This window comes from Medicago sativa, chromosome 8 (assembly GCF_051527215.1).
Source record: "Medicago sativa cultivar Bolivia chromosome 8, Bolivia_mono, whole genome shotgun sequence".
Lineage (NCBI taxonomy): Eukaryota > Viridiplantae > Streptophyta > Magnoliopsida > Fabales > Fabaceae > Medicago > Medicago sativa.
In genome coordinates this window covers 72,712,579-72,740,345 of record NC_140756.1, presented here as the reverse complement: position 1 = coordinate 72,740,345, position 27,767 = coordinate 72,712,579, and the positions used below count along the sequence as shown (strand labels likewise).

At 38.7% G+C, this 27,767-nt stretch overlaps 2 protein-coding genes across 3 annotated transcripts; one reads left to right on the top strand and one right to left on the bottom strand.

Annotated features, from left to right (window-relative positions):
• Window positions 1-13,018: 13,018 nt before the first annotated feature.
• On the bottom strand, window positions 13,019-16,437 carry LOC146901262 (uncharacterized). Its single transcript, XM_085737040.1, has 2 exons — window positions 13,220-16,437; window positions 13,019-13,112 (listed from the first exon to the last, which is right to left on the bottom strand). Exons 1-2 carry the CDS (start codon window positions 16,435-16,437, stop codon window positions 13,019-13,021), a joined length of 3,312 nt encoding a protein of 1,103 aa, XP_085593166.1.
• Window positions 16,438-25,004: 8,567 nt separating this feature from the next.
• On the top strand, window positions 25,005-27,192 carry LOL1 (lsd one like 1). 2 transcript variants are annotated; one of them, XM_085733404.1, is made up of 6 exons: window positions 25,005-25,339; window positions 25,420-25,583; window positions 26,105-26,218; window positions 26,343-26,456; window positions 26,616-26,725; window positions 26,887-27,192. In XM_085733404.1, the coding sequence occupies exons 2-6, from the start codon at window positions 25,505-25,507 to the stop codon at window positions 26,926-26,928; spliced, it is 459 nt and encodes a 152-aa protein (XP_085589530.1). In that variant the 5' UTR covers window positions 25,005-25,339; window positions 25,420-25,504; the 3' UTR covers window positions 26,929-27,192. The 2 variants fall into 2 exon arrangements, with proteins under 2 accessions (XP_085589530.1, XP_085589531.1); XM_085733405.1 differs by having other exon boundaries at window positions 25,957-26,218.
• Window positions 27,193-27,767: the final 575 nt, after the last annotated feature.

Genomic DNA, 27,767 nt, shown 5'->3' with positions numbered 1-27,767 from the left:
TTATGATTTGAACTTTCAAATATTAGTAAGATCCTCAAAATATTTGCTTAAGGATATATAATGTAGGATTTGTAATTTTATTAATGTAAATGTCATTATTTATGTAGATGAAATAAGATATGAACATGATTTTTGGTTAAGTGTGAGTAAAAATCTTAACCAACAATGTTCATGACTCGATCATTCTTATTATGCCAAATAAAATTCCTCACAATTTTGTTGGAGATCTCACAAGCATATTGAGGGAATCAATAAATTTATGTACCATATGTAGGCAACGATGTAAGAACGGCCTTGGCAAGGTGACTCGACCAAACTTATTCAAAATTCTACCTTTCTAACATGCAAGTTTCAAAGCTATATTGTCGTAGATTTTAAAGAAATCACCCTTCCTTTTCCGAAGTATTTATCCTATCTATAAGAGAATTTGATATTGGTGAGCTATTCGAGCGAATCTTTAGTGGCTCTACTGAATCCTTTAGAAACGCAAACTCTTGACTCATCAAGAATAACTTTGGGACCTAAAAAATAACAAAGAGCGATGCAAAATGTTAGCAATAAATCGTGCTCCGGAGGTTTAACATTCACAATTATTGTGGGTGGGATGAAAAATCTTCAACCTCCTTACTCCACACTTTAACGCCCCAAATCAAATCACCAAGTCAAACTTATATCGTATTGCAATTATAAATCGTGCATTATATTCCTCACAATTTTGTCGAAAGTCTCACAAGCATATTGAGGGAATCAATAAATTTGTGTACTATATGTAGGCAACGATGTAAGAACGACTTTGGCAAGGTGGCATGACTAGACTTTTTCAAAACCCTACCTTTCCAACAAGCAAGTTTTGAAGCTACATTGTCATAGATTTTAAAGAAAACATTCTTCATTCCCCTTATGTATTTATCATATTTATAAGGGTATTTGATATTGGTGGGTTGTTCAAATGAATCTTTAGTGACTCTACTAACTCATTTAGAGACACAAACTCTTGACTCGTCATGACCAACTTTGCGACCTAAAAAGGAACAAAAGCAATTCAAAATGTCAGCAATAAATTGTGCTCCAAAAGGTTTAACATTTATAGTTATTGTGGGTGGAGATAAAATTGTCAACCTCCTTACTCCATACATTACCACTCCACATTAAATCACCAAATCAAACTAATATCTCATTGTAAAGGAAGAAAATCAAGTGAATTTAAACAAATTAAATACTTGGTTCTAAGTTAATACATAATTTTCATAAAAGAACCCTCTATAAACATGTGAATGTTCACCTAAATAATACTATATTGGAAAATAAAAAATCTAACACTAATAATTAAAAAGAGAACATAAATAAAATCCCCCAAAAGCTTGCAAGACTTACAATTTGCAAAGTATAGAAGAGGTGAATAATTGAAGGACATGTCTAGAACAACAATGGGATAGGAATTTCCAGTTGGGATCAGAGTCAGAATGCGGAGAAAATCCAACAGGACTACTAGTACAGCTTTGTGGTCCCCTCTCTTGTAATGTGGCCTAGTTCACAAAATTTATGGCACCACCCATGCTTCACACACAGGGACTTTTATTATTATAACTTTTCATATTTTCTCACTATCTTGACAATTCAAATTCGATGCATACACTATAAATTTTCATGAAATATAGTTTTCTATTATATTGTGACCTTAAGAAAGTTTCATTTTCTTTTGTTTTCTATTATATACTTGTGACTTGTCGCTTTTCATTTATATAATATAGTATCTAAAAAGATTGTATATATTCATGCTTGTCCACTTATACACCAATATTCTCTGAAGGATAAGAACACCAACTACATTTTACTTGTCTCTAAAGGCAAGCAGCAGCAAAATGATTAGAGACTTCAACTAAATTTTATAACAATACATTTAAAAATAAAAAAATAATCATAAAAATTTCAAATAATTTGTTGTCCATGTTGTTACAACCTAGTGGATTTAGGGATGAAAATAGATCAAGTTTTGATAGACTTGAGTCCGGTCTATGAAAAAAATTTGCAAGCCTAAGTCTTATCTATGGCTTTTCGTAGACCTATTTTTTTTTTTGGGTATGGTTTGACCCTATGAAGCCCGGATACGTAGTGCGATACGGGTACGATACGATACGGGTACGCGAATACGCGAAAATTTTAAAATTTAGGATACGATACGACTAAGATACGTTAACAAAATATTTATATTAAAATTTATATGCGTGTAAAATACTTAAAAAAAACATTGATTACTCATACTATATAATCATAAAAGTTACAATTTACAAAAAAAAAAAAAAACATACATGATCAAAATAAAAAATGTAAAGTTTTTGTATAAATCATATTCTATTTTCATTCATATGTTAGGATATCAACAAATGTATCAATAAAAGAACTCAAAACAAAGTTTGTTTAATGTTGATTGATTAAATCTCCCCTCTCTCGTTACTTTCATCCACCAAAATCATAATATTTAATTTGTTAATTGATAAGTAATTATAGTGATTCGTATCTTAAATTTTCACAACACAATCTCATTTTTATACACTTCATTTTTTTTGGATACGTCTGTGTGAAGTATCTTATAAGTATCTGTGTGTATCCGTCGAGTATCTTTTAAGTATCCGATAAAATATATATTTTAAATTAAAATAATTAATTCCGATACTTCTGGGATACGGTATCCGGAGTATCGGTATCCGATACGTATCCGACACGGGTACGGCACCATTTTGGAGTATCCGGGCTTCATAGGACTTTGACCTATTTAAAAGTTGGGTCTGACCTGTAAATTTCAAGCCTACTTCATATTAAAGTCATTAAATAGTCCATTTTATCTACTTCTAAATAAGCTAAATCGGCCTTAAAACCTATTTCACTGTAAGACTTGTCTATATAAAACCTTGTTATACCCTAATTTTGGACCTAAAAATACTAGCTCAACTCTTCTTTTCTTGCATTTCAAGTCATTCAAAATATTCTTTCTTACATTCCAAGTCATTTGAAATTATCTCTGATCAATTGCATCTTTCTCTGCATCTTATTTCAATGTTATTTGCAAAATTCATGAAAAAGGGTATTTTAGTCATTTCCTGCATCCAAATTCATTTTAGTCATTAAAAAATTGTTTGAGTCTTTTCTGTTGGTTTGAATAAGTCTTTATTTCAATTCTATGACAAAATCCATTTCAAAAATTGCATTTGAAGTCATTTTGAGTCAGTTTAGCCCCTAGGGGCATTTTAGTCTTTTCATATGTTAAAACCCTGTTTAATTTCTAAAATTTGTCTCTGAGTCTTTTAATTTTGCTTGCATAAACTCTTGCTTTAATTCCATGTCAAAAACCCATTTTAAAATTGCATCTGAGTCGTTTTGAGTCGTTTTAGTCCCTAGGAGCATTTTGGTTTTTTCACACGAAATTTCGACAGAGAGAGGTTACTTTAAAGTACCTCATTTAAATAATTGGTTCGTTTTAGTCCGTTTTGTCATTTTTAATCGTTTCACTTTACGTTATTTTCAAATTACATTTTTTTTTACCAATTTTATTCTAATTACATTTTTAGTCCTTTTGCTATTCTTTTGCATTTTAGTCCTTTATTTTTGGTTAATTACAGATCAGTCCATAAAAGTTTGTTATGAGTCCAAGTCCACGTGTCATTATCTTACTGGTCCAGGTCCACACATGTCAGCTATAAATAGCCTAGTCATTGGTCAAAGTCAAGGCACCCATTGATTCAACGCCACATCAACAACATTTCAGAAACAGAAATCAATTTCTCTCTCTCTTCCCAAACCGATCAAAACCCTGAAATTGGTGAAGAACATGATGAACATTCATCAAAATCATCATCACATTCATCTCCAGAAAACACAATAACAGAATCAATCAAGAAGCATTCTACAAAATTGAATCAAATCCAGTAAAGATTCGAAACAGCTTCATCAAGATCAAGCCAATTTCATCAACGCCGAATCCACAAACAACCGTCTCAGATTCGCACCATATCAAACAGACTCAAGACTCAACAGAATTGAATCGATCAGCAAGCCTGAATCTAGCAAGCTTCAACACATCTTGCCAGAACCGAATTCGTGAACAAGAAGAAGAAGGCGCTGCAAGCTCAACTAGATCGAGACAGATTCGAAGTTTATCATCTCAATCTCCGAATTTAACAGAGGTAACGCGTTTCTACACACTCTTTCCTTCGATTTATAACGTTTTGTGTTCATATTTGGTGATGAAGTTCTTTAGATCTAGGGTTTATTTGAGCTGGTATCGAAATTCTAAGGGAAGATTTGAATAGAGGAGGAGGAGAGGAGTGTTTTGATATAAAAAGTTTTCAAAAAGGGTAAAAAAATCACGACGGCGCGGCGGTGCTGTGGCAAGCCACCGCGCCGGAAGAACTCCGGCCACCTCCTCCTTCATCTTCTCCGTTCAGGTTTCTCTAGAGAGAGGGAGAGAGCATTTGTGACCTAGAGAGAGAAAGAGAGGTTTAGAATGAGGGTTGAACCAGTTTTCTTGCTTATATACACTCTTGAACCGGTTCAACCCATGGTTCAACCCATGCCTGCCCCACCAACCCGATCCAATGGCCACCTGAGGCCCAACTGCCTTGCCTGCATGGCTTTCTGCTGTGCACACCCCCTTTTCCTTGTGTATTCTTGATATTTTTTTGCTGTTTACACCCCCTGTTTGGTCAATTTTCGTACAAAAATGTTCTAAAAATTTGCAAGGCTTTTCTTGTTAATTCTAATTGTTTTTTGTATTAGTGCATGATTAATTTGGATCCTAAAAATATGTGAAAAAATATTTGTTTGTTGTTAATTCATTTCTTTCCAATTCTTGATAAAATCTTGTTAAAAACTTGTGAAAATTTTAGTGAGTCCTTATTGTGATTGTATTGATGATTTAGTTTTGTTTTATGTGAATTTTGTATGCTAAAAATGGATAGAAAATTGCATGAATAATTGCTTGTGATTTGTGTTGTTTTGGTGCAATTTTGAAGAACTTTTGGTGTAGGGTTTGCTTCCAATTCTCTTGCTTATAATAGTGGTTAATTGTTGAGTATTTTGGAGACCTTGTTTAGTGTTTAAATTGAAGTATGTGGTGCTGTTTTTGGATATGTGATAATTGGTTGCTTAGTTAGCTAGTTACTTGTTATGTTAATGTGTGATTTAGTGCAAAATTGGCTTAGTAGTATATTATGATCCCTTGGCACATAATTTCCTTGTAACACTCACATTGGGGCTGAACCTAAAATCCTTGAAAAGTGTCAAAGTGTGAGAGTTATAGGTCTTGCATTTGCCTTGGAATTTTGGTGTTTTATTAAGTGCATTTTTGCTACTTCTTGTTGTTTTTTACCATGTTGATATGCTTTATTTTCTTGCCATTTTCTTCTACTATTCAATGCCTATTATTACTAACCCTTTGTTCATTGTTTCATAAGCATCTCACATCATATTTTCATCTCTTATTTCTTGCACTTTAATTTCTTGCACATTAATTTTTACCAAGAGTTAGAATGTAACACTTAGGAATTTTTTGTACTTTACTTTTATGCAATTTAAATTCTTGCAAGACCATAGAATGTATCTAGGCCAATGATGTAAAGGACAATGGACTCTAATGATGTACACCGACACAAGCACCGACACATGCACACACATCACATAGATATTTTTAGATGTATGGCTAGGATATGCATGTTTAGATGTATGTTTAGGATTGAATGTTTAGATGAATGCCTAGGATTTACACTTAGGAAAAAATCATTTTCCAAATAAATGTGAACAACATCACTCAAATCTTTTTCCTAATAAACTGTGGGATCCAAAATCCCATTGATTTTCCTATTGTTTTCTTAATCAAATTTCAATGAATCTTAATCCTACTTAGACTTTCTTTTGCAAAAAACTAATCAAACCTCACCTTTTCTTAAAGTCTCATGCCTTTAAGGCCTCTCAATCTCCATTCTTCAAAATTCCAATTTTCAAACTTAAAATCAACCAACAAAAACAAAAACATTTTTGGAAGAGAACTACGGTGGATTTGATCCCTTAAAAGGGTACGTAGGCAAGGAATCAAAATTCCTTCAATTCAACTAAAATAAAAATTCAAACACATTCTTCTCCCTCCAATTCTTCACTTAGAAAACTCTTCGGTGTAAATATCATTTTCCAAATAGCATTTAAAAATAAGGCGCGCACGTAGAAAGTAAAGACGGTTCCTATAGGATACTATAGTCGTTATGGGTGCCTAACACCTTCCCGTAGCGAAAACAACTCCCGGACCTCGATTCTCAAGGGTTTTGCTTATTTTTTCCCTTCCCAAGAAAAAATGAGATATCAAAGGTTAAAAAGGTTCAAACGTAATCAATGTTTGACACCCGAAAACCAAGATAAAACAAACCTTAAAAGCATATTTCACTATAAGACTTTAAAGTCTATTTAAAAAGTCCATTATTTAAGTTGTTTCTTGATTTTTATGTTTAATATTGTTGAACAAGTGACTGCAAACACACAAGAGGGGGTGAATTGTGATCCTTAAAAAACAATTTAAATAAGCATAAACAGGACGACCTATCAAGCTTCATAGTTTTTTGGTAACCTAAGTCTGGACCATTTACTTAAATAGATTTTTTCAAAAGCCTAAGTTTAACATTTCCCTTTTAATAAACATGTCAGTCAGACCAAACCTAAACATGCTAGGTTGTAGACTCATGTAGATCGGTTTGACATATTCCCAACTCTAATAGTGGATTAGTTGTGTACTTGCGAAAGTACGGTGGGGATTCTAGGGCTAAGAATCGTGCACTAGGGTTTAGACTGATGATTAGATGCCTTGAGAATGCTCTCAAGGGTGGTATTTATAGCCTGCTATGGGCTTGGGCTTTGGTTGCTTGGTTTCCAAGCAACAGGGGTATTTGTGTATTTTGGGGCTTTTGGGCGGTTTCTAGAGGCTTCTAGAAGTTTAATGTGGCGGCGCCCTTTAGGGGGCGCCCTAGGGCTCAGGAATCCTTCTGGAGGGCGCCCAGGCCCTTCCAGAGGGCGCCCAGGCCTTTCTGGAGGGCTTAGAGCCTTCTTTGGAGGGTTCCCGTGCCCTTAGGAATGTGATGACGGTCCACAGCCCCCCAAGCACGAGTCTTGGGATAAGGCGAAGTGATGATGACGTGCGAAGGGTCTCTCTGGGATCCTTTGATTCTTCTTAGGAAGATGACGGTCCACAGCCCCCCAAGCACGAGTCTTGGGATAAGGCGAAGTGATGATGGTTTCATGAAATCCTGCTATGCCGTCGGACTATTTTAAAGGATTTCCCCAGGGCGGTTTACGGATGTCACTGATATCCCAAGGGTAGATATATGTCTTGAACTTGGAACGCTGTACCGAGTCAGTCATGGAATGCTTTGACGGAACCTGAGGGTGTATGTTCTGCGTGCCCGTACTCTATTATGCCCCCAAGCACGAGTCTTGGGACAAGGCGAGATGATTGATGATCCGGGTTTGCTTCGTGTATGTCCTGCTTCGAAGGCGGTCGCCATTTAGGCGATCTCGTATGTTCCCTTGTATGGCGAGCTCTCCAAGGCGTTCGGGGTGCTTATGGACCTTTGATATGCCTTTAACCACGGATGTGCGCCACGTGTCTTGATCCTAACCGTGCCCGACACATTTCCCGAGGCGGCTTTTGTTCTCCCTTAAAAACGGATTTCGAGGTTTTCATTTCTTCATTTTTCACTTTTCATTTCTTCATTTTTTCACTTGTCCAAACGTTCTCTGCCGCTCTCTCCTTCGGTTCGCTACTCGTCTTGCTTGTCGGTGTATAGCCTCTGCAGATTCGTCTTCTACTCCTTCGCAGGTACCTCTTGACTTCTCATTCCTTCTTTTTCCTTCTTCTTGTATTTTTATGCTTAGAGCGAAAAAAGCGTTAGTTTTAGGAGATGGTTCTGATTAGGGAGTGCGATGGTGAGGGGAAACTGGTCCAACCCATTGATCCAATTGAAAAGGAAAACTTGAGGAAAGCGTGTCTGAGGCATGCTACCGGTGCCGATGGGATTATTAACTGGGACGCTTATTATGATGGGTTATTCGGGGAAGAATTGTTTAGTGACCTTTCGAGCGAGTCAAGTGCTAATTCGGGCCATGATAGTGACTGTGTGTTTCTGTCTGCCACTTCAGGGGCAGCTAAGGAGGACGAGTGCTGGGAAATTCGTCCGCTTCAGGGAACTTCGTGCGCAGTGGAGGGGAAGAGGTTACCTTCTGGGTTACGGGGAATGTCTCTGTTTGCGGAGGAAGTGTTGTTAGAAGAATCCCTCTATGTGGATGTCTCTGCTATGGATTTATTTCGTAGCAAGTTTGATATTTCGGCGTCCGGGCGAGAAGAGGATGTGGTGTTGCTGTCTTGCGATCCAGACGAGCGCGTGTGTGATCAAGAGATGGCGGGCGAGGGAGACGAATCTTACTTTGTCTATACCGCCGTCTTAGAGGAATTCGGCGTGAAAATCCCTTTCACGCCCTTTGAGATGGACGTTTTGAAGTTTCTGAACGTGGCGCCCACACAGATTTTCCCGAATAGCTGGGCATTCATTCGGGGTTTTGAAATTCTATGTAAGTCGTTGGGTCTTGAGCCTTCTGTCGCCGTCTTTTTTCATTTTTATGGAACAAAGGATGTCAACAAAGGGACCTGGATAGCTATCTCTGCTCACTCTGGGAAGAGGCTCTTTCCCACTTATGCGTGTAATTTTAAGAAGGAGTGGCGGGATACTTTCGTCAGAGTGCAGGGGTCGCCTGGATGCTCGACGTCTTCAGTCTTGGTGAACGGCGAGCCAAGGTTTCCTCTTCGGTGGTCCAGTGCCCCTTTGGCGGTGAAAGGGTATGACTTGGATGCAATGTCGCCCTATGAGCATGAGCTAGCTCAGTTTTTGGAGAAGGTTCCATTGACGAATATTCATGACCTTCTAAATAGGGAGGGCGACGCTGTCCGCATGGCAGCCTATTTGCGTGAGTGCTTTTCAAAAAATTTGCTTTTGTTTTGGTTTTGTCGTTTCACTTGTTTTATTTACCTGAGTTTGTTCCACTTTGTGCAGGCGAAATGTTGCCCCTGACTGGTGCCGAGATGAAGAAGTACTTGGCCGATTTGGATAGGAGTAAGAATCCTGACGGCTATGTGTCCAGCAGTCCAGCAGGCGTTTCCTTGAGGAGGTTGAAGAGGAAAGAAGCTAGCAAAGGCGACTCTGTTGTGATCGAGGTGGACGACCAAGAAGCTGTTGGTGGAGGAAATGCTCCTACTTCGGCGGCCTCTCCTTCATCTAAGAAGGCGAGGACGGGAAGAGGATCGAAGCCGAGCAGCAGTCGCCCGCCCTCGGGAAAAGAAGTCGGAGGGACTTCCTTGAATGACGACGTGATGGACTCCTTCTGGCATTCCGGATTCGACGTCCGCCGGTATAATATTATTCTTATTTTCTCAGGCGTTGATTCCTTTTGGCCGTTAGGCTCTTGAACTCTAGTGACCTTATTGTTTGAGGATCCTGCAGGTATATGAAAGAACAGGTGCCTTTTACTAAGGTGGACGTGGAAGCTGGATTGAAAGCTAAGTGCAGCGACCTGGTGGCGGACATCCATACCGCAGCTTTAAGGACTATGCTACTGAGCCATTGCCTGGAGAGCAAGTATGACCTGGTGGAGAAGAAACACACTGATGCTGCAGAAGATGTGGAGAAATGGAAACATAAGTCTTCTGGACTAGAAAGCCGTCTCAGGGATGCGCTGAAAGACAAAGCAGCCGCTGAGTCCGCTTTAGAAGAAATGAAGCAGGCTAAGGAGGTCGCGGAGACAGAGAGGGACGCGGCGAAGGCTGCGCTAGAGAAGTCAGAGTTGGCGGTAGATGAAGGACGGCGGGCTCTGGCGATATATTTTGAGGATGGCTTTATGCGTGCCAAAGATCAGGTGCTCTTGTTTAACCCAGAGGCCAAAGTTGATGAGCTTGATCCATTCAAGATCATTGCGAACGGCGAGTTGGTGGACGATGAATAGTCTTGTGTTCTTTTATTTGTTTTTTATTTAATTTATGCTTCTTGGTCTGTAACTTGACTTTGGCGGCTTCTTAGAGCGCCCTTTTAAACACTTTGTTTGCCCGACGATTTGTGACTTTGAATGTATTTATGTCGGATACGGTGCATTTTTCTTGTTGTGCTTTGGTATTCTACAAATGTTTATGATTCTCTATGTTACGTTCGGTTCCATTTTGAATGTGTCTTCATGAGTTATTTTTTCAAAAGCGAGAGCTTGCTGCGATTTGCTTAATTTTAAATTTCTATTTACTCGTCTGGAGTATTTCGTCGCCCTAAAATGTCGACATAAGTACTGCCTGGCGTTCATTCTTTCATCTTTTACTCTGAAGGGGTTTTTTTGCTTCCCACTCTGAGGGAAGACTTTATTTCGCACTTCCAACTCTGATGGAAGGCGCCTCCTACTCTGAAGGAGGACTTTGGCTTCCCGCTCTGGGGGAGGACTTTCACTTCCAAACTCTGATGGAAGGCGTTCACTTCCAACTCTGATGGAAGGCGCCTCCTACTCTGAAGGAGGACTTTTGGCTTCCCGCTCAGGGGGAAGACTTTTCACTTCCAACTCTGATGGAAGGCGCCTCCTACTCTGAAGGAGGACTTTGGCTTCCCGCTCTGGGGGAAGACTTTTCACTTCCAACTCTGATGGAAGGCGCCTCCTACTCTGAAGGAGGACTTTTGGCTTCCCGCTCTGGGGGAAGACTTTCACTTCCAACTCTGATGGAAGGCGCCTCCTACTCTGAAGGAGGACTTTGGCTTCCCGCTCTGGGGGAAGAACTTTCACTTCCAACTCTGATGGAAGGCGCCTCCTACTCTGAAGGAGGACTTTTGGCTTCCCGCTCTGGGGGAAGACTTTCACTTCCAACTCTGATGGAAGGCGCCTCCTACTCTGAAGGAGGACTTTGGCTTCCCGCTCTGGGGGAAGACTTTCACTTCCAACTCTGATGGAAGGCGCCTCCTACTCTGAAGGAGGACTTTGGCTTCCCGCTCTGGGGGAAGAACTTTCACTTCCAACTCTGATGGAAGGTTAGGCGAGTTATTACGTCGATGCCGCCAGAGCCCTTATCGTGGTTGGCGTTGTGGATCTTTGTACTTTCAGTGTGCGAATTCTGTTTGCATGATAATAGAAAAAACGTGGATAGAATCATAGATATGAAAAAGGAAAGGGCGCCTCGTTAAAAACCCCTGCCCTTGCAGGGGAAAAGAGTGCCACCCTGACCCTGTATTATTGATAAAGTCAAAAGATAAGAGTTGCAGTGGTGACCTTTACATCATCCTTATTTAATACATAATAAAATTAAAATGCAAAAGAAAAGGAATCTAGCTATAATAGTGACGCAGATTGGCCACATTCCAAGTGCGAGGTACGGCGTCTCCATTCAATTCTTCCAACTTATACGCCCCGTGAGCGTACTTTTCCCTGATTCTGTAAGGTCCTTCCCAGTTTGGGAATAGTTTGCCTATTCTGGTTGGGGCGACGACCTGCTTGAGGACTAGGTCGCCCTCTTTCATCTCCCTGGGCGTCACTCTGGAGTTATATCGTCTAGCTGCTCTCTGCTTGGCCGCGAATTCCCTGATGTGTGCTTGCTCCCTGACCTCATCGATGACGTCCATGCTTACCGCCATACCTACTTCATTAGCTTTTTCAAAGAAAATAACGCGTAAATTTATAATAGCAATATTACCCTGCACCAAAAAATGTTAGTCGCCTGGCGAAATAAGATAGATACCTTCTTCTGAAAACGTATCTCGCCTCCATGTGGGGGTGTCGATTTCGACAGGTATCATGGCGTCGGTGCCGTAGACCATAGTGAACGGTGTTTCCTTGGTTGTAGAATGAGGGGTAGTGTGGTAGGACCATAGTACCTCATGGAGTTGTTCTGCCCACAAACCTTTGGCGGCTTCTAATTTCTTTTTGATCCCGCTAAGAATAACTTTGTTGGCCGATTCAGCTTGTCCGTTGGCTTGCGGATGAATTACCGAGACGAATTTTGTCTGTATCCCTAGGTTCTTGCAGAAGTCCAACACCGTTGAGCTTGCGAACTGAGTTCCATTATCTGATACTATGCACTTAGGTAGGCCGAAACGACAGATGATCTTCTTCCAGTAGAACTTCTTCACTCTTTCCGCAGTTATCTTAGCGACTGCTTCTGCCTCGATCCATTTGGTGAAGTAATCCACTCCGACTATGAGAAATTTCAGCTGCCCTGGGGCGAGAGGAAAGGGTCCAACGATATCTACCGCCCATTTGTGAAATGGCCATGGTGAGTATACAGAGGTCAACTCCTGAGCTGGGACATGCTTCTTGTCAGAAAATCTTTGGCATTTGTCACATTTCTTTACGAAATTCGAGCTATCCTGAAGCATGGTGGGCCAATAGTATCCGGCGCGGAGGAGTTTGGCGGCTAGAGCCCGCCCGCCTATATGACTGCCGCAAACGCCCTCGTGTACTTCCAAAAGGACCAAATGCGTCTCGCCTTCTCCTAAGCATCGCAGCAAGGGAGTCGTGCGGCCTCTTTTGTAGAGTTTCCCAGAAACCAAAGTAAATTTGAACGCTCGTCTTCTGATTATCTGTTCTTCCTCGTCACCGGTTGGTGTGAATGACCCCGTCAAATATCTAAGCAATGGCTCCATCCATCCTCCTGCGTTCTCGTTGACCTGAAGCACTTCGTCCACCTTCGTGCTAGGTGTTGTGACTACTTCCTGGATAACTGTCCTGTTGTTGCCTGGTCGCTTAGTGCTGGCGAGTTTTGCCAACAAATCTGCTCTGGAATTCTGCTCCCGTGGCACATAAACGGCTTCGAAGAAGTGAAGTTTCTTGGCGAGACTCTGCACCTTGGTCAGGTATTTGGCTAGCTGTGTGTCCTTTGTCTGGTATTCACCTGTGATCTGGCTTGTTACGAGTTGGGAGTCACTCTTGGCTCTTAAATTTTCGGCGCCCATTTCTAGGGCGAGGGGCCTTAAATTCGAATCTGAGGGATTGCTCGATGAGGACGCCGTCCGGACCCTCCAAGATAACACCCGCGCCACTGCCTTTTAGGTTGGATGAACCATCTACAGATAAGAGCCATACAAAAGGGGGTTGCTCCTCTGCTGGGGAGGCGAGCTCTACTACAAAGTCTGCCAACACCTGGGATTTAATACTCCCTCTTGGTACGAACTGGACGTCATACTCTGAAAGCTCGATGGACCAAGCCACCATTCTTCCAGCCAAGTCGGGTTTTCCCAGCACTTGCCTGATTGGGTAGTCTGATTTGACGACGACTCTGTGACTTTGGAAGTAGGGGCGAAGCTTTCTGGCCGTTATGACGACAGCAAGGGCGAGACGTTCTATCTTCTGATATCGCAGCTCTGCTCCTCTGAACACCCTGCTGACGAAATAAATCGGCTTCTCTCCTGTTGCTGAATCTTCGACCAAAACTGTGCTCATGGCGTTGTCAGATATCGCCAGGTACAGGAAAAGAATGGCGTTCTGGGTTGGTCGCTGAAGGATGGGCGGACTGGATAAGAACTTCTTTATTTGCTGGAAAGCGTCCTCACATTCTGGAGTCCATTCGAATTTCTCCTTTTTCTTAATGGAGGCGAAGAAAGAGAAGGCTTTGTCGCCGGCGCAGGACAAGAAACGAGAGAGAGCGGCGAGCCTGCCTGTGAGTTGTTGCACTTCCTTGATGTTGGTGGGGCTTCTCATGTTGATGATCGCCTGGCATTTGTCAGGGTTTGCCTCGATGCCTCGTCTTGTTAAGAGGAAACCTAAGAATTTTCCCGCCTGCACCCCGAAAGAACATTTTGATGGGTTCAGACGAATCCTATATCTTCGAACCTGGCTCAATATCTCCTCCAGATCTTCAGAGTGACTGTCTCCCTCCTTCGTCTTTGCGACTAGGTCGTCAATGTACACCTCCAGATTCCGTCCTATCTGTGCGGAGAACGCGGTGTCCATAGAACGCTGGAAGGTGGCGCCTGCGTTCTTCAGACCAAACGACATGACTTCGTAGTGATAATTCTTTGTGCTTGTCATAAAGGCCGTTTTTGGAGCGTCCAGAGGGTCCATCCGTATTTGATTGTAACCTGAATAGGCATCCATGAAACTTAGAGTTTTGTAACCTGAGGCGTTGTCGATCAGGTGGTCGATGTTAGGGAGAGGATAAGGATCTTTGGGGCACGCCATGTTCAAATCAGTGTAGTCCACGCACATTCGCCACTTCCCATTTGCTTTCTTGACAAGTACAGTGTTGGCTAACCACGTGGGGTACTTTATTTCGCTGATAAAATGGGCTTCAACTAATTTTTTCACTTCCTCATCAACTGCCTTTCTTCTTTCCTCGCCCATCTTCCTTTTCCGCTGTACTACCGGTTTCACGCCAGCCTTGATAGATAGGTGGTGGCAGGCAATGTCGGGGTCCATCCCTGGCATTTCTGATGGATGCCAGGCGAAGAGATCTAGATTCTTCTTTAGTAGCTTGACCAGGGCGATCTCCTCTTCAGGGGGTAGTGACGTGCCGATCTTTGTTGTGTGGTGGGCTTCCGGTCCGATGGAGACCTCTTTTAACTCTTCAGTGGGTTCCAGGTGTTCTTGCTGGAAGCCTTCTCTGGGGTCTAGATCGATCATGTTGACTTCGTGCATTACTTCGTTGCTTGACTTCTTTCTGGTCTTTTGCAAACGCAAACTGTTATGATAGCACTCCCTGGCGAGTTTTTGATCGCCTCGAATGGTTCCGATTTTTCCAGAGTCAAGAGGGTATTTCATTACTAGATACTTTGTGGATAAGAATCCGCCCAACAGGTTGAAGGCAGGGCGACCAATGATGATGTTGTAAGAGCTAGGCGAGTTTACGACGAGGTACCTGACTCGAATGGTTTTGGCGTGCGATCCGCTTCCGAAAGTTGTCTTTAGGGTGATGTATCCTCTCACATGAACCTGCTCGCCCGTGAAGCCCGCCAGAGTTCCCCTGAAAGGTTGCAGCTGCTCTGGGTCTAGTCCCATTCGATCAAATGTGTCGTAGTAAAGAATATCCGCAGAGCTTCCTGGGTCTATCAACACCCGCTTCACGTCCCACTTGAAGATTTGTAAAGTGATGACCATGGGGTCGTCGTCGTGGGGTATCACATCTCGAAAATCTTTGGGCGCGAATGATACCTCTGGTTCGTGCTTCTGATCCGTTTCTTCATATTCCTGGCATAGCATTACCTGCCTCACATATTTCTTTCGCGACGAACTTGACTCCCCCCCTCCGGCGAAGCCACCTGAGATAGTGTTTATGGCGTGTCTTTTTTCGTCGTTCACTTCCTCCTTCTTGTTATCCGTTTTTTGTTTGTTCTCGCCCCTTCTGTCCCTCACATAACCTCTTAGCTTCCCACTTTGTATTAGTCGCTCGATTTCTTGGCGAAGATGAATGCATGAGTCTGTGTCGTGTCCTCGTACCTTATGATATTTGCACCATTTATCTTCATCTCTTCCCATGACGGGGCTTCGGGCTGGCAAGGGCTCTGGGATCAGTCTTGCTTCTAAGACCTCCTTCATGATCCGCTCTGGTCTAGTATTCAAGGGTGTGAAGTCTCTTTGAGAATATGGGTTGAACGGTCGCCTCTCCGGCCTTCTGTAGGGGGCGCGATCTCTGCCAGCTGCTGGTTGATAAGGTCGCCGTTCTGGATTGCTTGCGCGCTCCTTGGCGTCTCTGGCCTTCTTTTCTGCGTTGCTCTCCTCGCCCTTGATGTAGCATTCTGCCCTGGCTATAACTTCTTCCATGGAATCCGCAGGTTTCTGGGCTAGAGACTCGTTGAACTGCCCTGCCCTTAGTCCGTTTTGGAAAGCTCCTACGAACACTTCCTGGTTGGGGTTGATTACCTTGATGGTTGTATCATTGAATCTGGCCAGGTAGTCTCTGAGGGATTCATTATGCCCTTGTCGTACATTGAAGAGGCTAGTTGCTGGGACCTTGCGATGTCGACTGGCGGAGAACTGTTGTGTGAGTTTCCTGGTCATGTCCTGGTAGCTGAGGATGGAGAACCGTGGGAGGTTCATGTACCAGCGTAAGGCGGCGTCAGTGAAAGTACCTACTAGTAATTTGCACTTCAAAGAATCGGGAGCCCCGACAACCGCCATGCGAGTATTGAAGGCCGTGACGTGCTCCATGGGGTCGTTCTTTCCGTCGAAGGTGGATAGGTGGGGCGGCTTGAAGCCCTCTGGAACCGGTGCGTCCCAAATTTCAGCGGATAATGGTTGTGGTTCAGGGTCATCTAGCTCGCCCTGGTGTGAGTCTTCTCTTTCCTCCAGTTGCTTTTGTTGCATGGTCTCCATCGAGGCCTGAAGGGCATCGTTGTGGTCTTTCAGCTGAGCGAGTTGGGTTCGCATGGATTCTAATTCTTCGGCTGTTGCCATGATGAGAGGCTTTTCTCTAAATCGTACGTGAGGTGCGATTTAGGTTGGTCGAAAAGGGTTAGGGTTTCTAAATCACAAAGGAGTTTTACGACTTAGAGGTCTCGTTTAAGGGTTTCTGAATCACGGTTTGCGATCCAGGAATGTGGTCAAGGTTAGTTTTACCTTTTCCCACAGACGGCGCCAACTGTACTTGCGAAAGTACGGTGGGGATTCTAGGGCTAAGAATCGTGCACTAGGGTTTAGACTGATGATTAGATGCCTTGAGAATGCTCTCAAGGGTGGTATTTATAGCCTGCTATGGGCTTGGGCTTTGGTTGCTTGGTTTCCAAGCAACAGGGGTATTTGTGTATTTTGGGGCTTTTGGGCGGTTTCTAGAGGCTTCTAGAAGTTTAATGTGGCGGCGCCCTTTAGGGGGCGCCCTAGGGCTCAGGAATCCTTCTGGAGGGCGCCCAGGCCCTTCCAGAGGGCGCCCAGGCCTTTCTGGAGGGCTTAGAGCCTTCTTTGGAGGGTTCCCGTGCCCTTAGGAATGTGATGACGGTCCAAGTTGTGAGGATGTTTTATGTGAAATTTCGGATTTAAACTCATGTCGCCACATTTCTCCCTTTCTTGTGTGTGTTTAGTGGAGTATGTATTGACTATTAGATCAATAGTTAAATTATATATTGATAATTAAATTGATTTTTTAAGAACAAAACTTTGATGTATAAAACCCTAGTCTAGGTTGCTTGGACCTCGTCATGCAATAATTTCAGTAGTTAATTCGTACATTTGATTATTGTAAAAAAAAAAAAAATCGTACATTTGATTAGATATTGAGAATCTAAAAGGACTTGCACAACATTATGACAATTAACTAATGGAGTCAAAGTTAGCTATCACTATATATTCATACCAAAACTTTGCTGGTCTAATTTCTTCCTATTCATTTGTTTGTTGTAATAATTGGCTTGTCCTCCTAAAGGAAATAGACGGCACATGGGCAAAAGAAAGGAAAAGCAGAACTACTAAATTGGGCAAAGGGTCACATAAGTCTAAAGAGGTTTTGATTGACCAACTAGACTAAATAATCACGTAGGTACCCAAGAAAATACGATATAAATGTACACGTTTCGAAATAAATATAAACGAAAAAAATAGTTGAAAAGTTCATGAAAATGTACTAAATTTTTAATCATATACATTGATTTTTCAACTATCAACTTTGTTTATATTTCATTTGAAGGAAGTATCAAAGAACTAATCATCACAAAAGTAATAATGATCAACATGCTAATCACTGTTCTCCTATTCATTTTCAATTATCTCGTTTTGAAAATACTTTTTTTATCAATAATATTCTTAGTTATTTATTGTAAAGAGAAAAATAGATGAAAATCTTATTTTAAAAGAAGAAATAGATGAAACATAAGATTATATAAATGATTAAATGTATTGTCAGGGAAAAAATAAATAATTCAATTTAAAATAATAAAATTTATTGATTGTATTGAATTTGTGAAAAAAATCTTCAAAACTGAAAGAGTGGATATTATTTGTCAATAAGGTAAACTCAAACTTAATTTAAGATAATGATTTCGTCTTGTTTTTTTACGTCATTTTCATCCTTGTAATCAATTTGCATATGTTTTTTCAAGATTTAAATTTATGGCTTTTTGTCGATATAAACTCTTGATGTTCAAATATATTATCCTTCACTCATGGTTTCATATGAATTTCAAATTTAATGTTTAAAAATTCATATGCAAACAAATAAAAATGACATGATAAAAAGAGTAAAAGACTCTCTCTCTCTCTCTCTCTCTCTCTCTCTCTCTCTCTCTCTCTCTCTCTCTCTCTCTCTCTCTCTCTCTCTCTCTCTCTCTCTCTCTCTCTCTCTCTCTCTCTCTGAGTTAGGGAGAGACAAATGATTTAGGGTCAAATTTCGACCCAAAATCACCTCTCTAACTCGTTTTTCTCTTTCTCTTTTATCGAAACAAATGATTTTCACATCTATTTCGTTTTTTTATTTTGTGATTTCACCGTCTTAGTGCGACGTTGGTTTGTTCGTCGTCTTTGTGCGACGTTGTTTGTCTTTCTTGTTTCGTTCAGATATTTGTTCGGTTCTGATTGTCAGATCAGCTTCGATACAGTGCAGATCCAATCAATGACTTTGGCGTCATCCATGTTGCAGATCCGGAGATATGAGTATTCCAGATACTTGAATATAGTTGTATGTGTAAGTTTTTGTACTTTGTTGTTTTATGATGTTAACTTGGATGTTGTGAGTTTGTTCACAAATTCATCCTTTTTGTTTTTCGTAAATTTGCATTATATCGATATACTCTATCAATTTAAATGAAAGAATATCATTTAGAGGTTACATTGTTTTTCAAAAATTTAGTGTTGCCTTTCAAAAATTGATGGAGTGGTTACATTGCTAGTTTTTTGTTGAAGGGTAATGTGTCACTTGAAATTAAGTTTGCCCGAAAAGGTTATGCATTATACATCATGGGACCAGTGACCGCAAGCTTATAGGTCCTGCTTGGTGGGGAGTAGTGAAGTATATTTGCGGAGGCCCCGATTGGCTTGTTTCAATGCCAACGTGGCTAAGTGTGTACCATCTAATGTAATGCAACTCCATTGAGAAAAAAAGGGGAGTATGGCTAGCTCACGTGCTTGCATTGCAATGGATTGTATGTGCATCAGTTAAGAGATGGGGGTTGGGTCCATTATGTTTGTCCGTTTAATTCGATTTTTGTTTGTTGATGTAATAATATTTATACAAAGTTTTCATTCCTGTTTAACGGTGATTAATCTTCATCGAAAAAGTTATGGGGTGCATATTTGATCACATATTTAAGATGCACAAGTTCCTTATCACTTTGACAAATTCATTATTAGTTGTTTAATTCGATTTTTAATGGAATAGTATTAAATTCATAGTGTACGTATACATTCCATATATTATAATGAGGTGTGTTATTTGAACAATTATAAATTTACGAAGAAAATTAGACAATGACACAAAACCAAAACAATACAGAGATAAAGTAAAATCATAATGTAATTATAAGACAGAAAGTTGTCACAAAAAGTGTTAACATTTATCTTTCTCTTATCATTTTGCTCAAAAAATAAAAAACTCACATCATGTTTGTTTGAAAAGTGATAAAAAAAAATTGTGATCATGCACCACTCTTCGTTAGACACGAACACACCAAAACCGTAGTTTGTTTCTTTAACAGAGAGGTAGAAGGAAGCAGGAATGAAGAAGAGGATGAAGAGAAAATGTTATTTCTAAGAATTTAATTATGGGTTGTGCTAACTAGTTTATGTGGAGGCACTTGTTATGAAAATAAATATGGTAAAAGAGTCTTGAGCTTGTGTAATCAAACTATTTAAAGTGTAAAAAACACTATTTTTAATGCAATTTATTTATTTTTAACTACCAAAAAAGAAAAAGACCTAACTATATTTCATAATTTTTCTTAGAGATGAAAATAAGAATTCAATCATATAAGAAACAGATAAAGCGAGTAGTAGGACCCAATTTCCTCTGTCAGATTTGATCTTGATATGTGACCAACAAAAATGGTACTTATTCATCCACTCTCCACATGCAAGTGGACGAGTGAGATATGAAACTTTTCTTATCTCATAAATTTACCCAAGTTAAAGTTTAGAACGTATTTACCCAAGTTAAAGTTTAGAACGTACCTACGTTAAAAATTTTAGACAAGATCGGTGTATTTCCATGATGTTTTTAACAATTTATTGATTAACAAAAAAAATATATTGGATGATTAAAATGATTAACAAAAGACAGACTCAATGACTAAAATGGTTAATTAAGAAGACATGTTTGCAATTTCGATAGATTCAAGAATTATAATGATGGTATATCACACATTCAAATGAGATAAAAATGGTTGTTTGCCATTAGTAGCATTATAGAAAATGATAAATCCCTCAATGTTTTTTTTGTTATAGATGTTTTATTCATATTGTCCCCACTATATAAAATTCTTTGACCGGTCGTAGAGCAGTTGTACACGGAAGGTACTTAGTTTGTATGTTATGCGTCCCACATTGAGCAGATAAAAATATTCGACGTAAGACTTAAGTCTGAAGGTGAGAAAAACACAAGAAGGGGGATTGAATTGTGTTTTGGAAAATTCTTCGTTTCTCCTAAAAATTGAACACACTGATCAGAAGCTAAGTGATACCGTTTCTGAAGTGATAATCAGAATCTGAACGCAGCGGAATAAAACAGAGAGAGAGAGAGAGAGAGAGAGAGAGAGAGAGAGAGAGAGAGAAGAAGAAGAAGAAGAAGAAGAAGAAAGACACAAATCAATTATACTGGTTCCTTCCACAATCCGGAAGTAGTCCAGTCCCCCTTGCACTTCCAAGGAGATTTCACTAAATGTAATATCAGATTACAATTGCTCAAGCACACAGCAAGAGACTTCCTTTGCTCAAGCACACTTTGCAAGAGTCTTCCTATGCTCAAGAACACAATCAAGAGACTTCTATGCTCAAGCACAACTGCAAGAGACTTCTAAACAAAATTACACCGAAAATTGTTTAAGGTTGAACACTTGATATACAATCAGAGGTGCTCACAATACAAAACAGAGACAGACTCTAAGACTTAAGAATTTCTAAGATAAAACTTGAGACACAGAAATTCTAAGTGAATGCAGAACAATTTCAGCAGAGGTTTGACACTTGTAAAAATGTTGAGAGTCTTTCGTTCAGCATTGCCAAATCTCTAAGTCTTCACTCCTTTATATAGAGGTGTGAAAGAGACGTTGTGAAATTGCCAGCACATCAAAGAGTCGTTGTTGAAGCTTGATCTTTCACCAATGATCTTTTGCCTGATTTGGTTATTGTCCTATGAAGAACAAATTTGAAATCCATTCCTTATCCAAAAGAACACCTTTGCAGGCGAAGCCGTATTCTGGAGCTGTTTTCTTGTCTTGTAGTGTGGACACAAAACAGAGTAGTGGAGAAGGTGGTTGTACAGTTCGTACAATAGTACAATGTCAACGCTTTCGTCCAAATTGCAAGCACATGCCTTCAAACACCGTTGAAATGACCGTTGCAATGTTCCACTAATCTTCTGTTGTCCTTTGATGAATTTTGATCCATGAAACAACTCTTGAATCCTTGAATTTCGCAAATTCAGTTGATCTTCAGCTTCTGGTGAAAATGGCTTCTGATGAGGCAGCTTCTGATGTTGTAGCTTCTGATGATGACGTGGCGCTTCAGGACTTCCAGTCTTCAGGAGCACTATTCTTCAGGAGCGCTTTACTCTCTTCAGGAGCAGCTTGACTTCAGGAGCGCTTTTTATCTTCAGGAGCATATTGCCTTCAGGAGCGTCTAAGCTTCAACTTTGTTGATTCCTTTTGCTCTTTATTTGTTATTCAGTACCAATAAATGATGTAAAAATTTAACTATGGTCCTGTACACTTGAGCAAATATTAGCTAGTCCAATTTACAATTTTTAATACCTTGTTATCATCAAAACTCTTTAAGGTTTATTGTTAAACACATTTTGTTCCAACAAAGTCATGAGACTTTCCCACCTAATAGACTAGTCGGGTTTAATTCTTCTTGTGGGCTTAAGTGCTAACAATATACCAATATATATAATTAAAAAAATAGCAAAAGAAAAAAAACACATAAAATTGTGTCAAAATGAGGAAAACATGACGTTATTATGAGAGAAATATGCACGTCCGCTTTCAAAACATAAGACACGTCTTGACAGTCTTGTTGCTCTTGTGCATATTACTTGTTTGTTTTACTAGTCTCTCAATTCTCAGTCATTATTTCCCAAATACGCTCTCAAAAAATTATTATACAAGAATAGATTAATTTTTCTTTTAATATTGTTGTGAAATATGATATTTTAAATCATATCATTAAGTATAAATTATTGTTGTGTAGCTCTCGTGTCTTAAAAGTCTCACATTAAATACATTAGATGGAAAACTGAGTGTTGAGTAGTAGTATATAAGTGTTGAGTAAGAAGGGTGGAAATATCTATATGAGTTGACATCAATTAAAACCATTTCTTTATATTTCACTATAATGAATGATTTTGATTGGAGGCAACTCAGATGGGTCTCTACCCACCTTTTATTGATGAGTAATTTAGTTCTTAGCGTTGAAGTTTTTTTAAGACCCTACTTCTGCCTGCTGCGCGATGAGCAGGGTTGGGTGCGCGATGCACACATACATGTTTTTAGTCTTCTTCTAAGTTTAATAGTTGAATGAATTCTATAAATAGGCAGCTCATATTTATGGTTTTTGTGTGTGGAAAAGTGAGTCTTGAGAAACTAAAAGAGAGGCTCCTGGAAAAACATTGTTGTCTTTTGGAGAGGCATTCATGTAGAGAGACGGCCCCGTATATACCAATATGTAGGCCTTGACCCTCACTACTTTTGGGAAAGTAATGAACGAAATAATACCCACATACACTATGCAACCAAAAGATTGGATGATAATGAAATTTAACTAAGTCATTAAGGTTCATATTATAAATTGTAAAACAAATATATTCAATTAATAATTGTTAGGTACGATGAGGTGATTAAGATTCAAATTCAGAATCTTCCACTTGTGTGTGTAAGTTTTCAAATGGTTATTATCACTCTAACTATCTATCAAAAAAATAAAAATTAATAATACTTTCTTTTTACCAAATCAACAAATTGCAGAATGAGAACCCCAATTCCAGTAAAAAAAAATAAGAAATAATAAGAAACCCCAAATTTCACAATTTAAGAGAGGCAACATCTACACGGTCACCCACATAATTGGGAGCTTTCATTTACTTCTCAATTAGTTGGTTTTCATTGACATTGAAAATGAAAAAATCATTCAATGTTTTCAGAATATGAAAAAATCGTGGAGAACAATTATGATGCATGTTGTTTTCTTTTTTAAATGGAATGTTATTAATATTTTAATATTTACATATTTTACTCTAAAATTATATTTATGTTTCCTACACAAATTAAAATTCATGGGCCGTCCATGTTCATGGGGTGAAAACACACAAGAAGGCGAGAGTGATGCAAATTAGGGTTTACTAAAAGATGAGATTCTCATGAAATCAAGGATTAAGTGTCAGTTCCTTTTACGGTAGATTATGGGGTTGAAAAACAATTGTAAACTTGAGTAGAGAAATCATTGAATCTCTTGGTTACGAGAAGAGATTTAGAAAAATGGTAAAATTAGGGTTTGCTCTTCGAGAGCATGTTGAAAGCTAATTTCTATTTCTTGTAATAACCCTTGTTCTCTATTCTATACTCTCTTTTATCTCTTTGTTATTTGAACAATCATTTTAATACAACTTATGTGATAATCATTTTTTCTTTCTTCTTTTGCGACAAAAGTAATACAAAGAGAAAGAGAATAAGAACACCATGTGAGAATAAAAAAAAAAAAAGAGTTCTAAAAAAATTCATAAAATAATTGTATAAATACTATTTCTCTTATCTCTTATTCATTCTGAACGTTTAGTCTATTGTGGCTCCCGAGTCTCTCCCGTACATCCAACAAAATCAAATTAAGCGAGCATCAAAATTTAAAGGGGGTGTATTGGATTAGGATTTTAAAAGACGATTTTAATAAAAAAAGTCTTTAAGATTTTAAAAGACTGTGTGAGATTGTATTGATTCTGTGAGATTTTAAAAGACTTTTTATGTAAAAGACTTTATACACTCAAGATTTTAATGGATTTATCACATTGACTTTTAAGGATTTCAAAGGATTTTATGGGATTTTAAAATTTTAAAGGATTCAATGAATTTTAGGGAAAAAAGAACAAACTTACAAGTGTGAATGATAAAAATAATGAACAAATAAATTCTAGCGTTTGAATAAAGAAAAATAAAACCAATAAAAAATTCTTTTACTATTGATTTTAAAATTTTAAGGATTTTATGAATTTTATAAGATTTTAAGGGACTAAAAAACACTAGATGAAGGGGGGAGAGAGAGAGAGAGAGAGAGAGAGAGAGAGAGAGAGAGAGAATGGAGAGATAGAGAGACGAAGAGAGAAAGGAGAGAGGGGGGAGGGGAGAGAGAGAAGGGAGAAGAAAGAGATAGTAACTTTTAAATGAAAAACAATCCCAAGAAATCTATGAAAGACTTTTTCTTGTTAAAATTACACTACAAAATCCCACAAAATCCATCAAAATCCAATTTATTAAACAATCCTTCGAAATTTGAATGATTTTGAATACCATGAGACTTTTTTTAAGTGATGAAAAGTCTTGATTGAATACCTCAAGACTTTTTTAAAATGACAAAGAGTCTTGATTGAATACCACAAGACTTTTTTTAAGTTGCAAAAAGTCTTGATTGAATACCACAAGACTTTTTCATAATTAAAAAGTCTTTTAAAATAATCTCATAGAATCCTAATCCAATACATCCCCGTAAACCAATAAAAAAACAAAACGTTTACTCTCATAATATTGGAACACCATTTGCTAGAAAAGAAAATGAAGGTGAAAAATAGTTGCGTTTCTTTGACATAGCATATATAGCATCTCTTTAGTCCATTTCTTTTTAGTGTACATCCACTCATATCCTTTTCCACCATTTCTTTTCTCTCTCTCTCCCTTTTTTCATTCTAGCAAACTACTAACAAAGTTGTTACTTGCCATTGTACAAGTAACATTATATTATATATTTATATATAATGTACAATTCTTCCCTTTATCACACATAACTCAATAAAATAAAATATATAACTATAGTGACAGTGTCTTAAATTCTTCATCACTTCTGGACTATCTTCCTCCAGCTTCATGCATGGTTTTTTATTTCAAGGAGGAAGCTTTTCCTTTGACTCTCACTTTATCTGGTTTTTGATTTGATATTCTACCAACCTTTTGCTTCAAAGGTTTCCTTTTCAACCTACCAAGTTAATCACTTTTTTTTCCCTCTTGAATGAATCTTTTACTATATTTCTTCATTTTCCAGGAGTTGAAAAAATGGGTGGAAGTGCTTTGTTCTGTTTGTAGAATTTGGCACAGAAAAATAATATTTTTGAGTTAGTTCTTTTATAATGCCAGTTCCACTTGCTCCTTATCCAACTCCACCTCCAGCTCCTGCTCCAGCTCCATATACAACACCTCCAACAAATGGTATCTTCACTTTTCTTTATGTCTGTGCTTGATTTCCTCATTGATGCATGTTCTTTATTTTGGTCAACTCATTACTTTATGCTGATGAATTGTGGTTGGAGATTTGAATTCTTATTTCTTATCCATATTTGGAAGAAGGACTAAAGTAGAATCTAATGTCTAATTTTAGTATTGAGAAAGCAAGTCATTAGATAGAGTGCATAATACAAAATTTACTAAATGGAGAGGAAAAAAATTAGTCCAATTTCTTATCAGATAAAGGGAGATATGTTGGATTAGATATGAAGATTTTCTTAGTGAAATTCCTCTAAGACTCAGATTTGAACCTATCTTTAGTGCATGTTTAGATTGACAGTGAGTTTTGCGAAATCAGGGCGAGCCTATGTGATTTTAACAAAAAGCTATGCTTTGAAGCTTCAACAAAATTACAGTGCCACTTAATGTTTTATGGTATGGAAATGTGGTCATTTATTTGATACATAAATTAAATTATTTTTGTAAAAATGTTGTTTGAATGCTAGGTGCACAGAGTCAACTTGTGTGTTCTGGTTGTAGAAACCTTCTTATGTATCCAGTTGGAGCCACTTCTGTATGCTGTGCTGTTTGCAATGCTGTCACAGCAGTGCCACCTCCTGGTATGATGAAATATTCTTCCCCTTATCAGTTATTGGGTCTCTATCTTTTACATAATTCATGCTTTGTATGTTACCTGAATCTTCACTTTGTGATATTTACCATATTTACCTGATGTATTCACAGGCACAGAAATGGCTCAGTTAGTTTGTGGAGGATGCCATACTTTACTCATGTACATCCGCGGAGCGACGAGTGTTCAATGCTCTTGTTGTCACACAGTCAATCTAGCTCTGGAAGGTATTGATTTTTTTTGTTAATAATCTCATGAGCTTTGTTAAATTGTTGAGTAAATTTGCATAATGACAGCTTCAAAAACATGTTTCTTTTTCGAGTTAAATTGCTGTGATTCGGAGTCCGTACTTTGTAGTTTTAAGAATGAAATGTGTATTGTGACAGCAAATCAGGTAGCACATGTCAACTGTGGTAACTGCAGGATGCTACTTATGTATCAATATGGAGCAAGATCCGTGAAATGTGCAGTTTGCAATTTTGTTACCTCAGTTGGGGTCAGTATAGTTTCTTGTTCCATACTACCTTTTCCTCTTTTCTATTTTGAAGAGAAACAATGTAATAAATTTTAATTCCTTGCAAAACAAGACATAGTTTTCTTAGTTAATTATGCGCTGTATGAAATTATTTACGCTAATGTTACTGAATGATGATGCAGGCCTCAGCAAGCACGACGGAGCAGCAGAAGTTCAGCACCTAATAAATCATATACTATTATAGCAAGGTCATTACAGACTCTACAACCTTGGTTTTTGGTACTTAAATATCAATCTTAAGGAATAATAAAGAGTGCAAATCAGATTGAAAACTTTCCTCACATGTATAGAGTTATTTTTCCCTTGCGTGACGGTGATTGTATTAAGCGTTTTTGTTTGAATTGGTGTATGAATAAGTCGATAACTATTTGTTATAAGTTTCTTGATTCTGAGTGCTATGCAAAAACCACATCTTTTGGTAAGGTAAATTTTGTTTTCTACTTTTGTTCAATAAGTGGTTGAGAAAACTACTGCTATATTTTTGTGTGTGTGGAGCACCAAGCACCATTTATTTCTTTCACATACTTTTGGCCTTTTGGAAATAGAAAAGGTCCAAGTACAGTAAAAGGGTAAAGCAGTCAAATGGACTATATCAGTAAGATAACAACTGGGTCCAAGTCCAAAATCTCAATAGATATCTCAGAAAGAAATTGAGGTGAGGATTTCTTTTCAGCAAGGGAAACCTTTATTTATTCTATGGTTTCCCTTTGTTGATTTTGACATGCATGACTAAAACCATGTTAAATCAGGAATTGGATATACACTGCAGAATATGACTGTGCTCTTAGCTCATCCTTTGTTGGTTTTGACTAATAGCTGATAATTTTTTCTAGACACTGTTGTGGTGGTTAAATTTCTAGTAAGCCCTAATACAGGTACGAACACTGGACATGATACTGATACTGACATGTCGACGCTTAAAATAATTTTAAAAAGTAAACGTGATTGTATGTAAACAAATGTGTCAGTATCGTGTCAGACATTGACACGAGTCAGATACTGG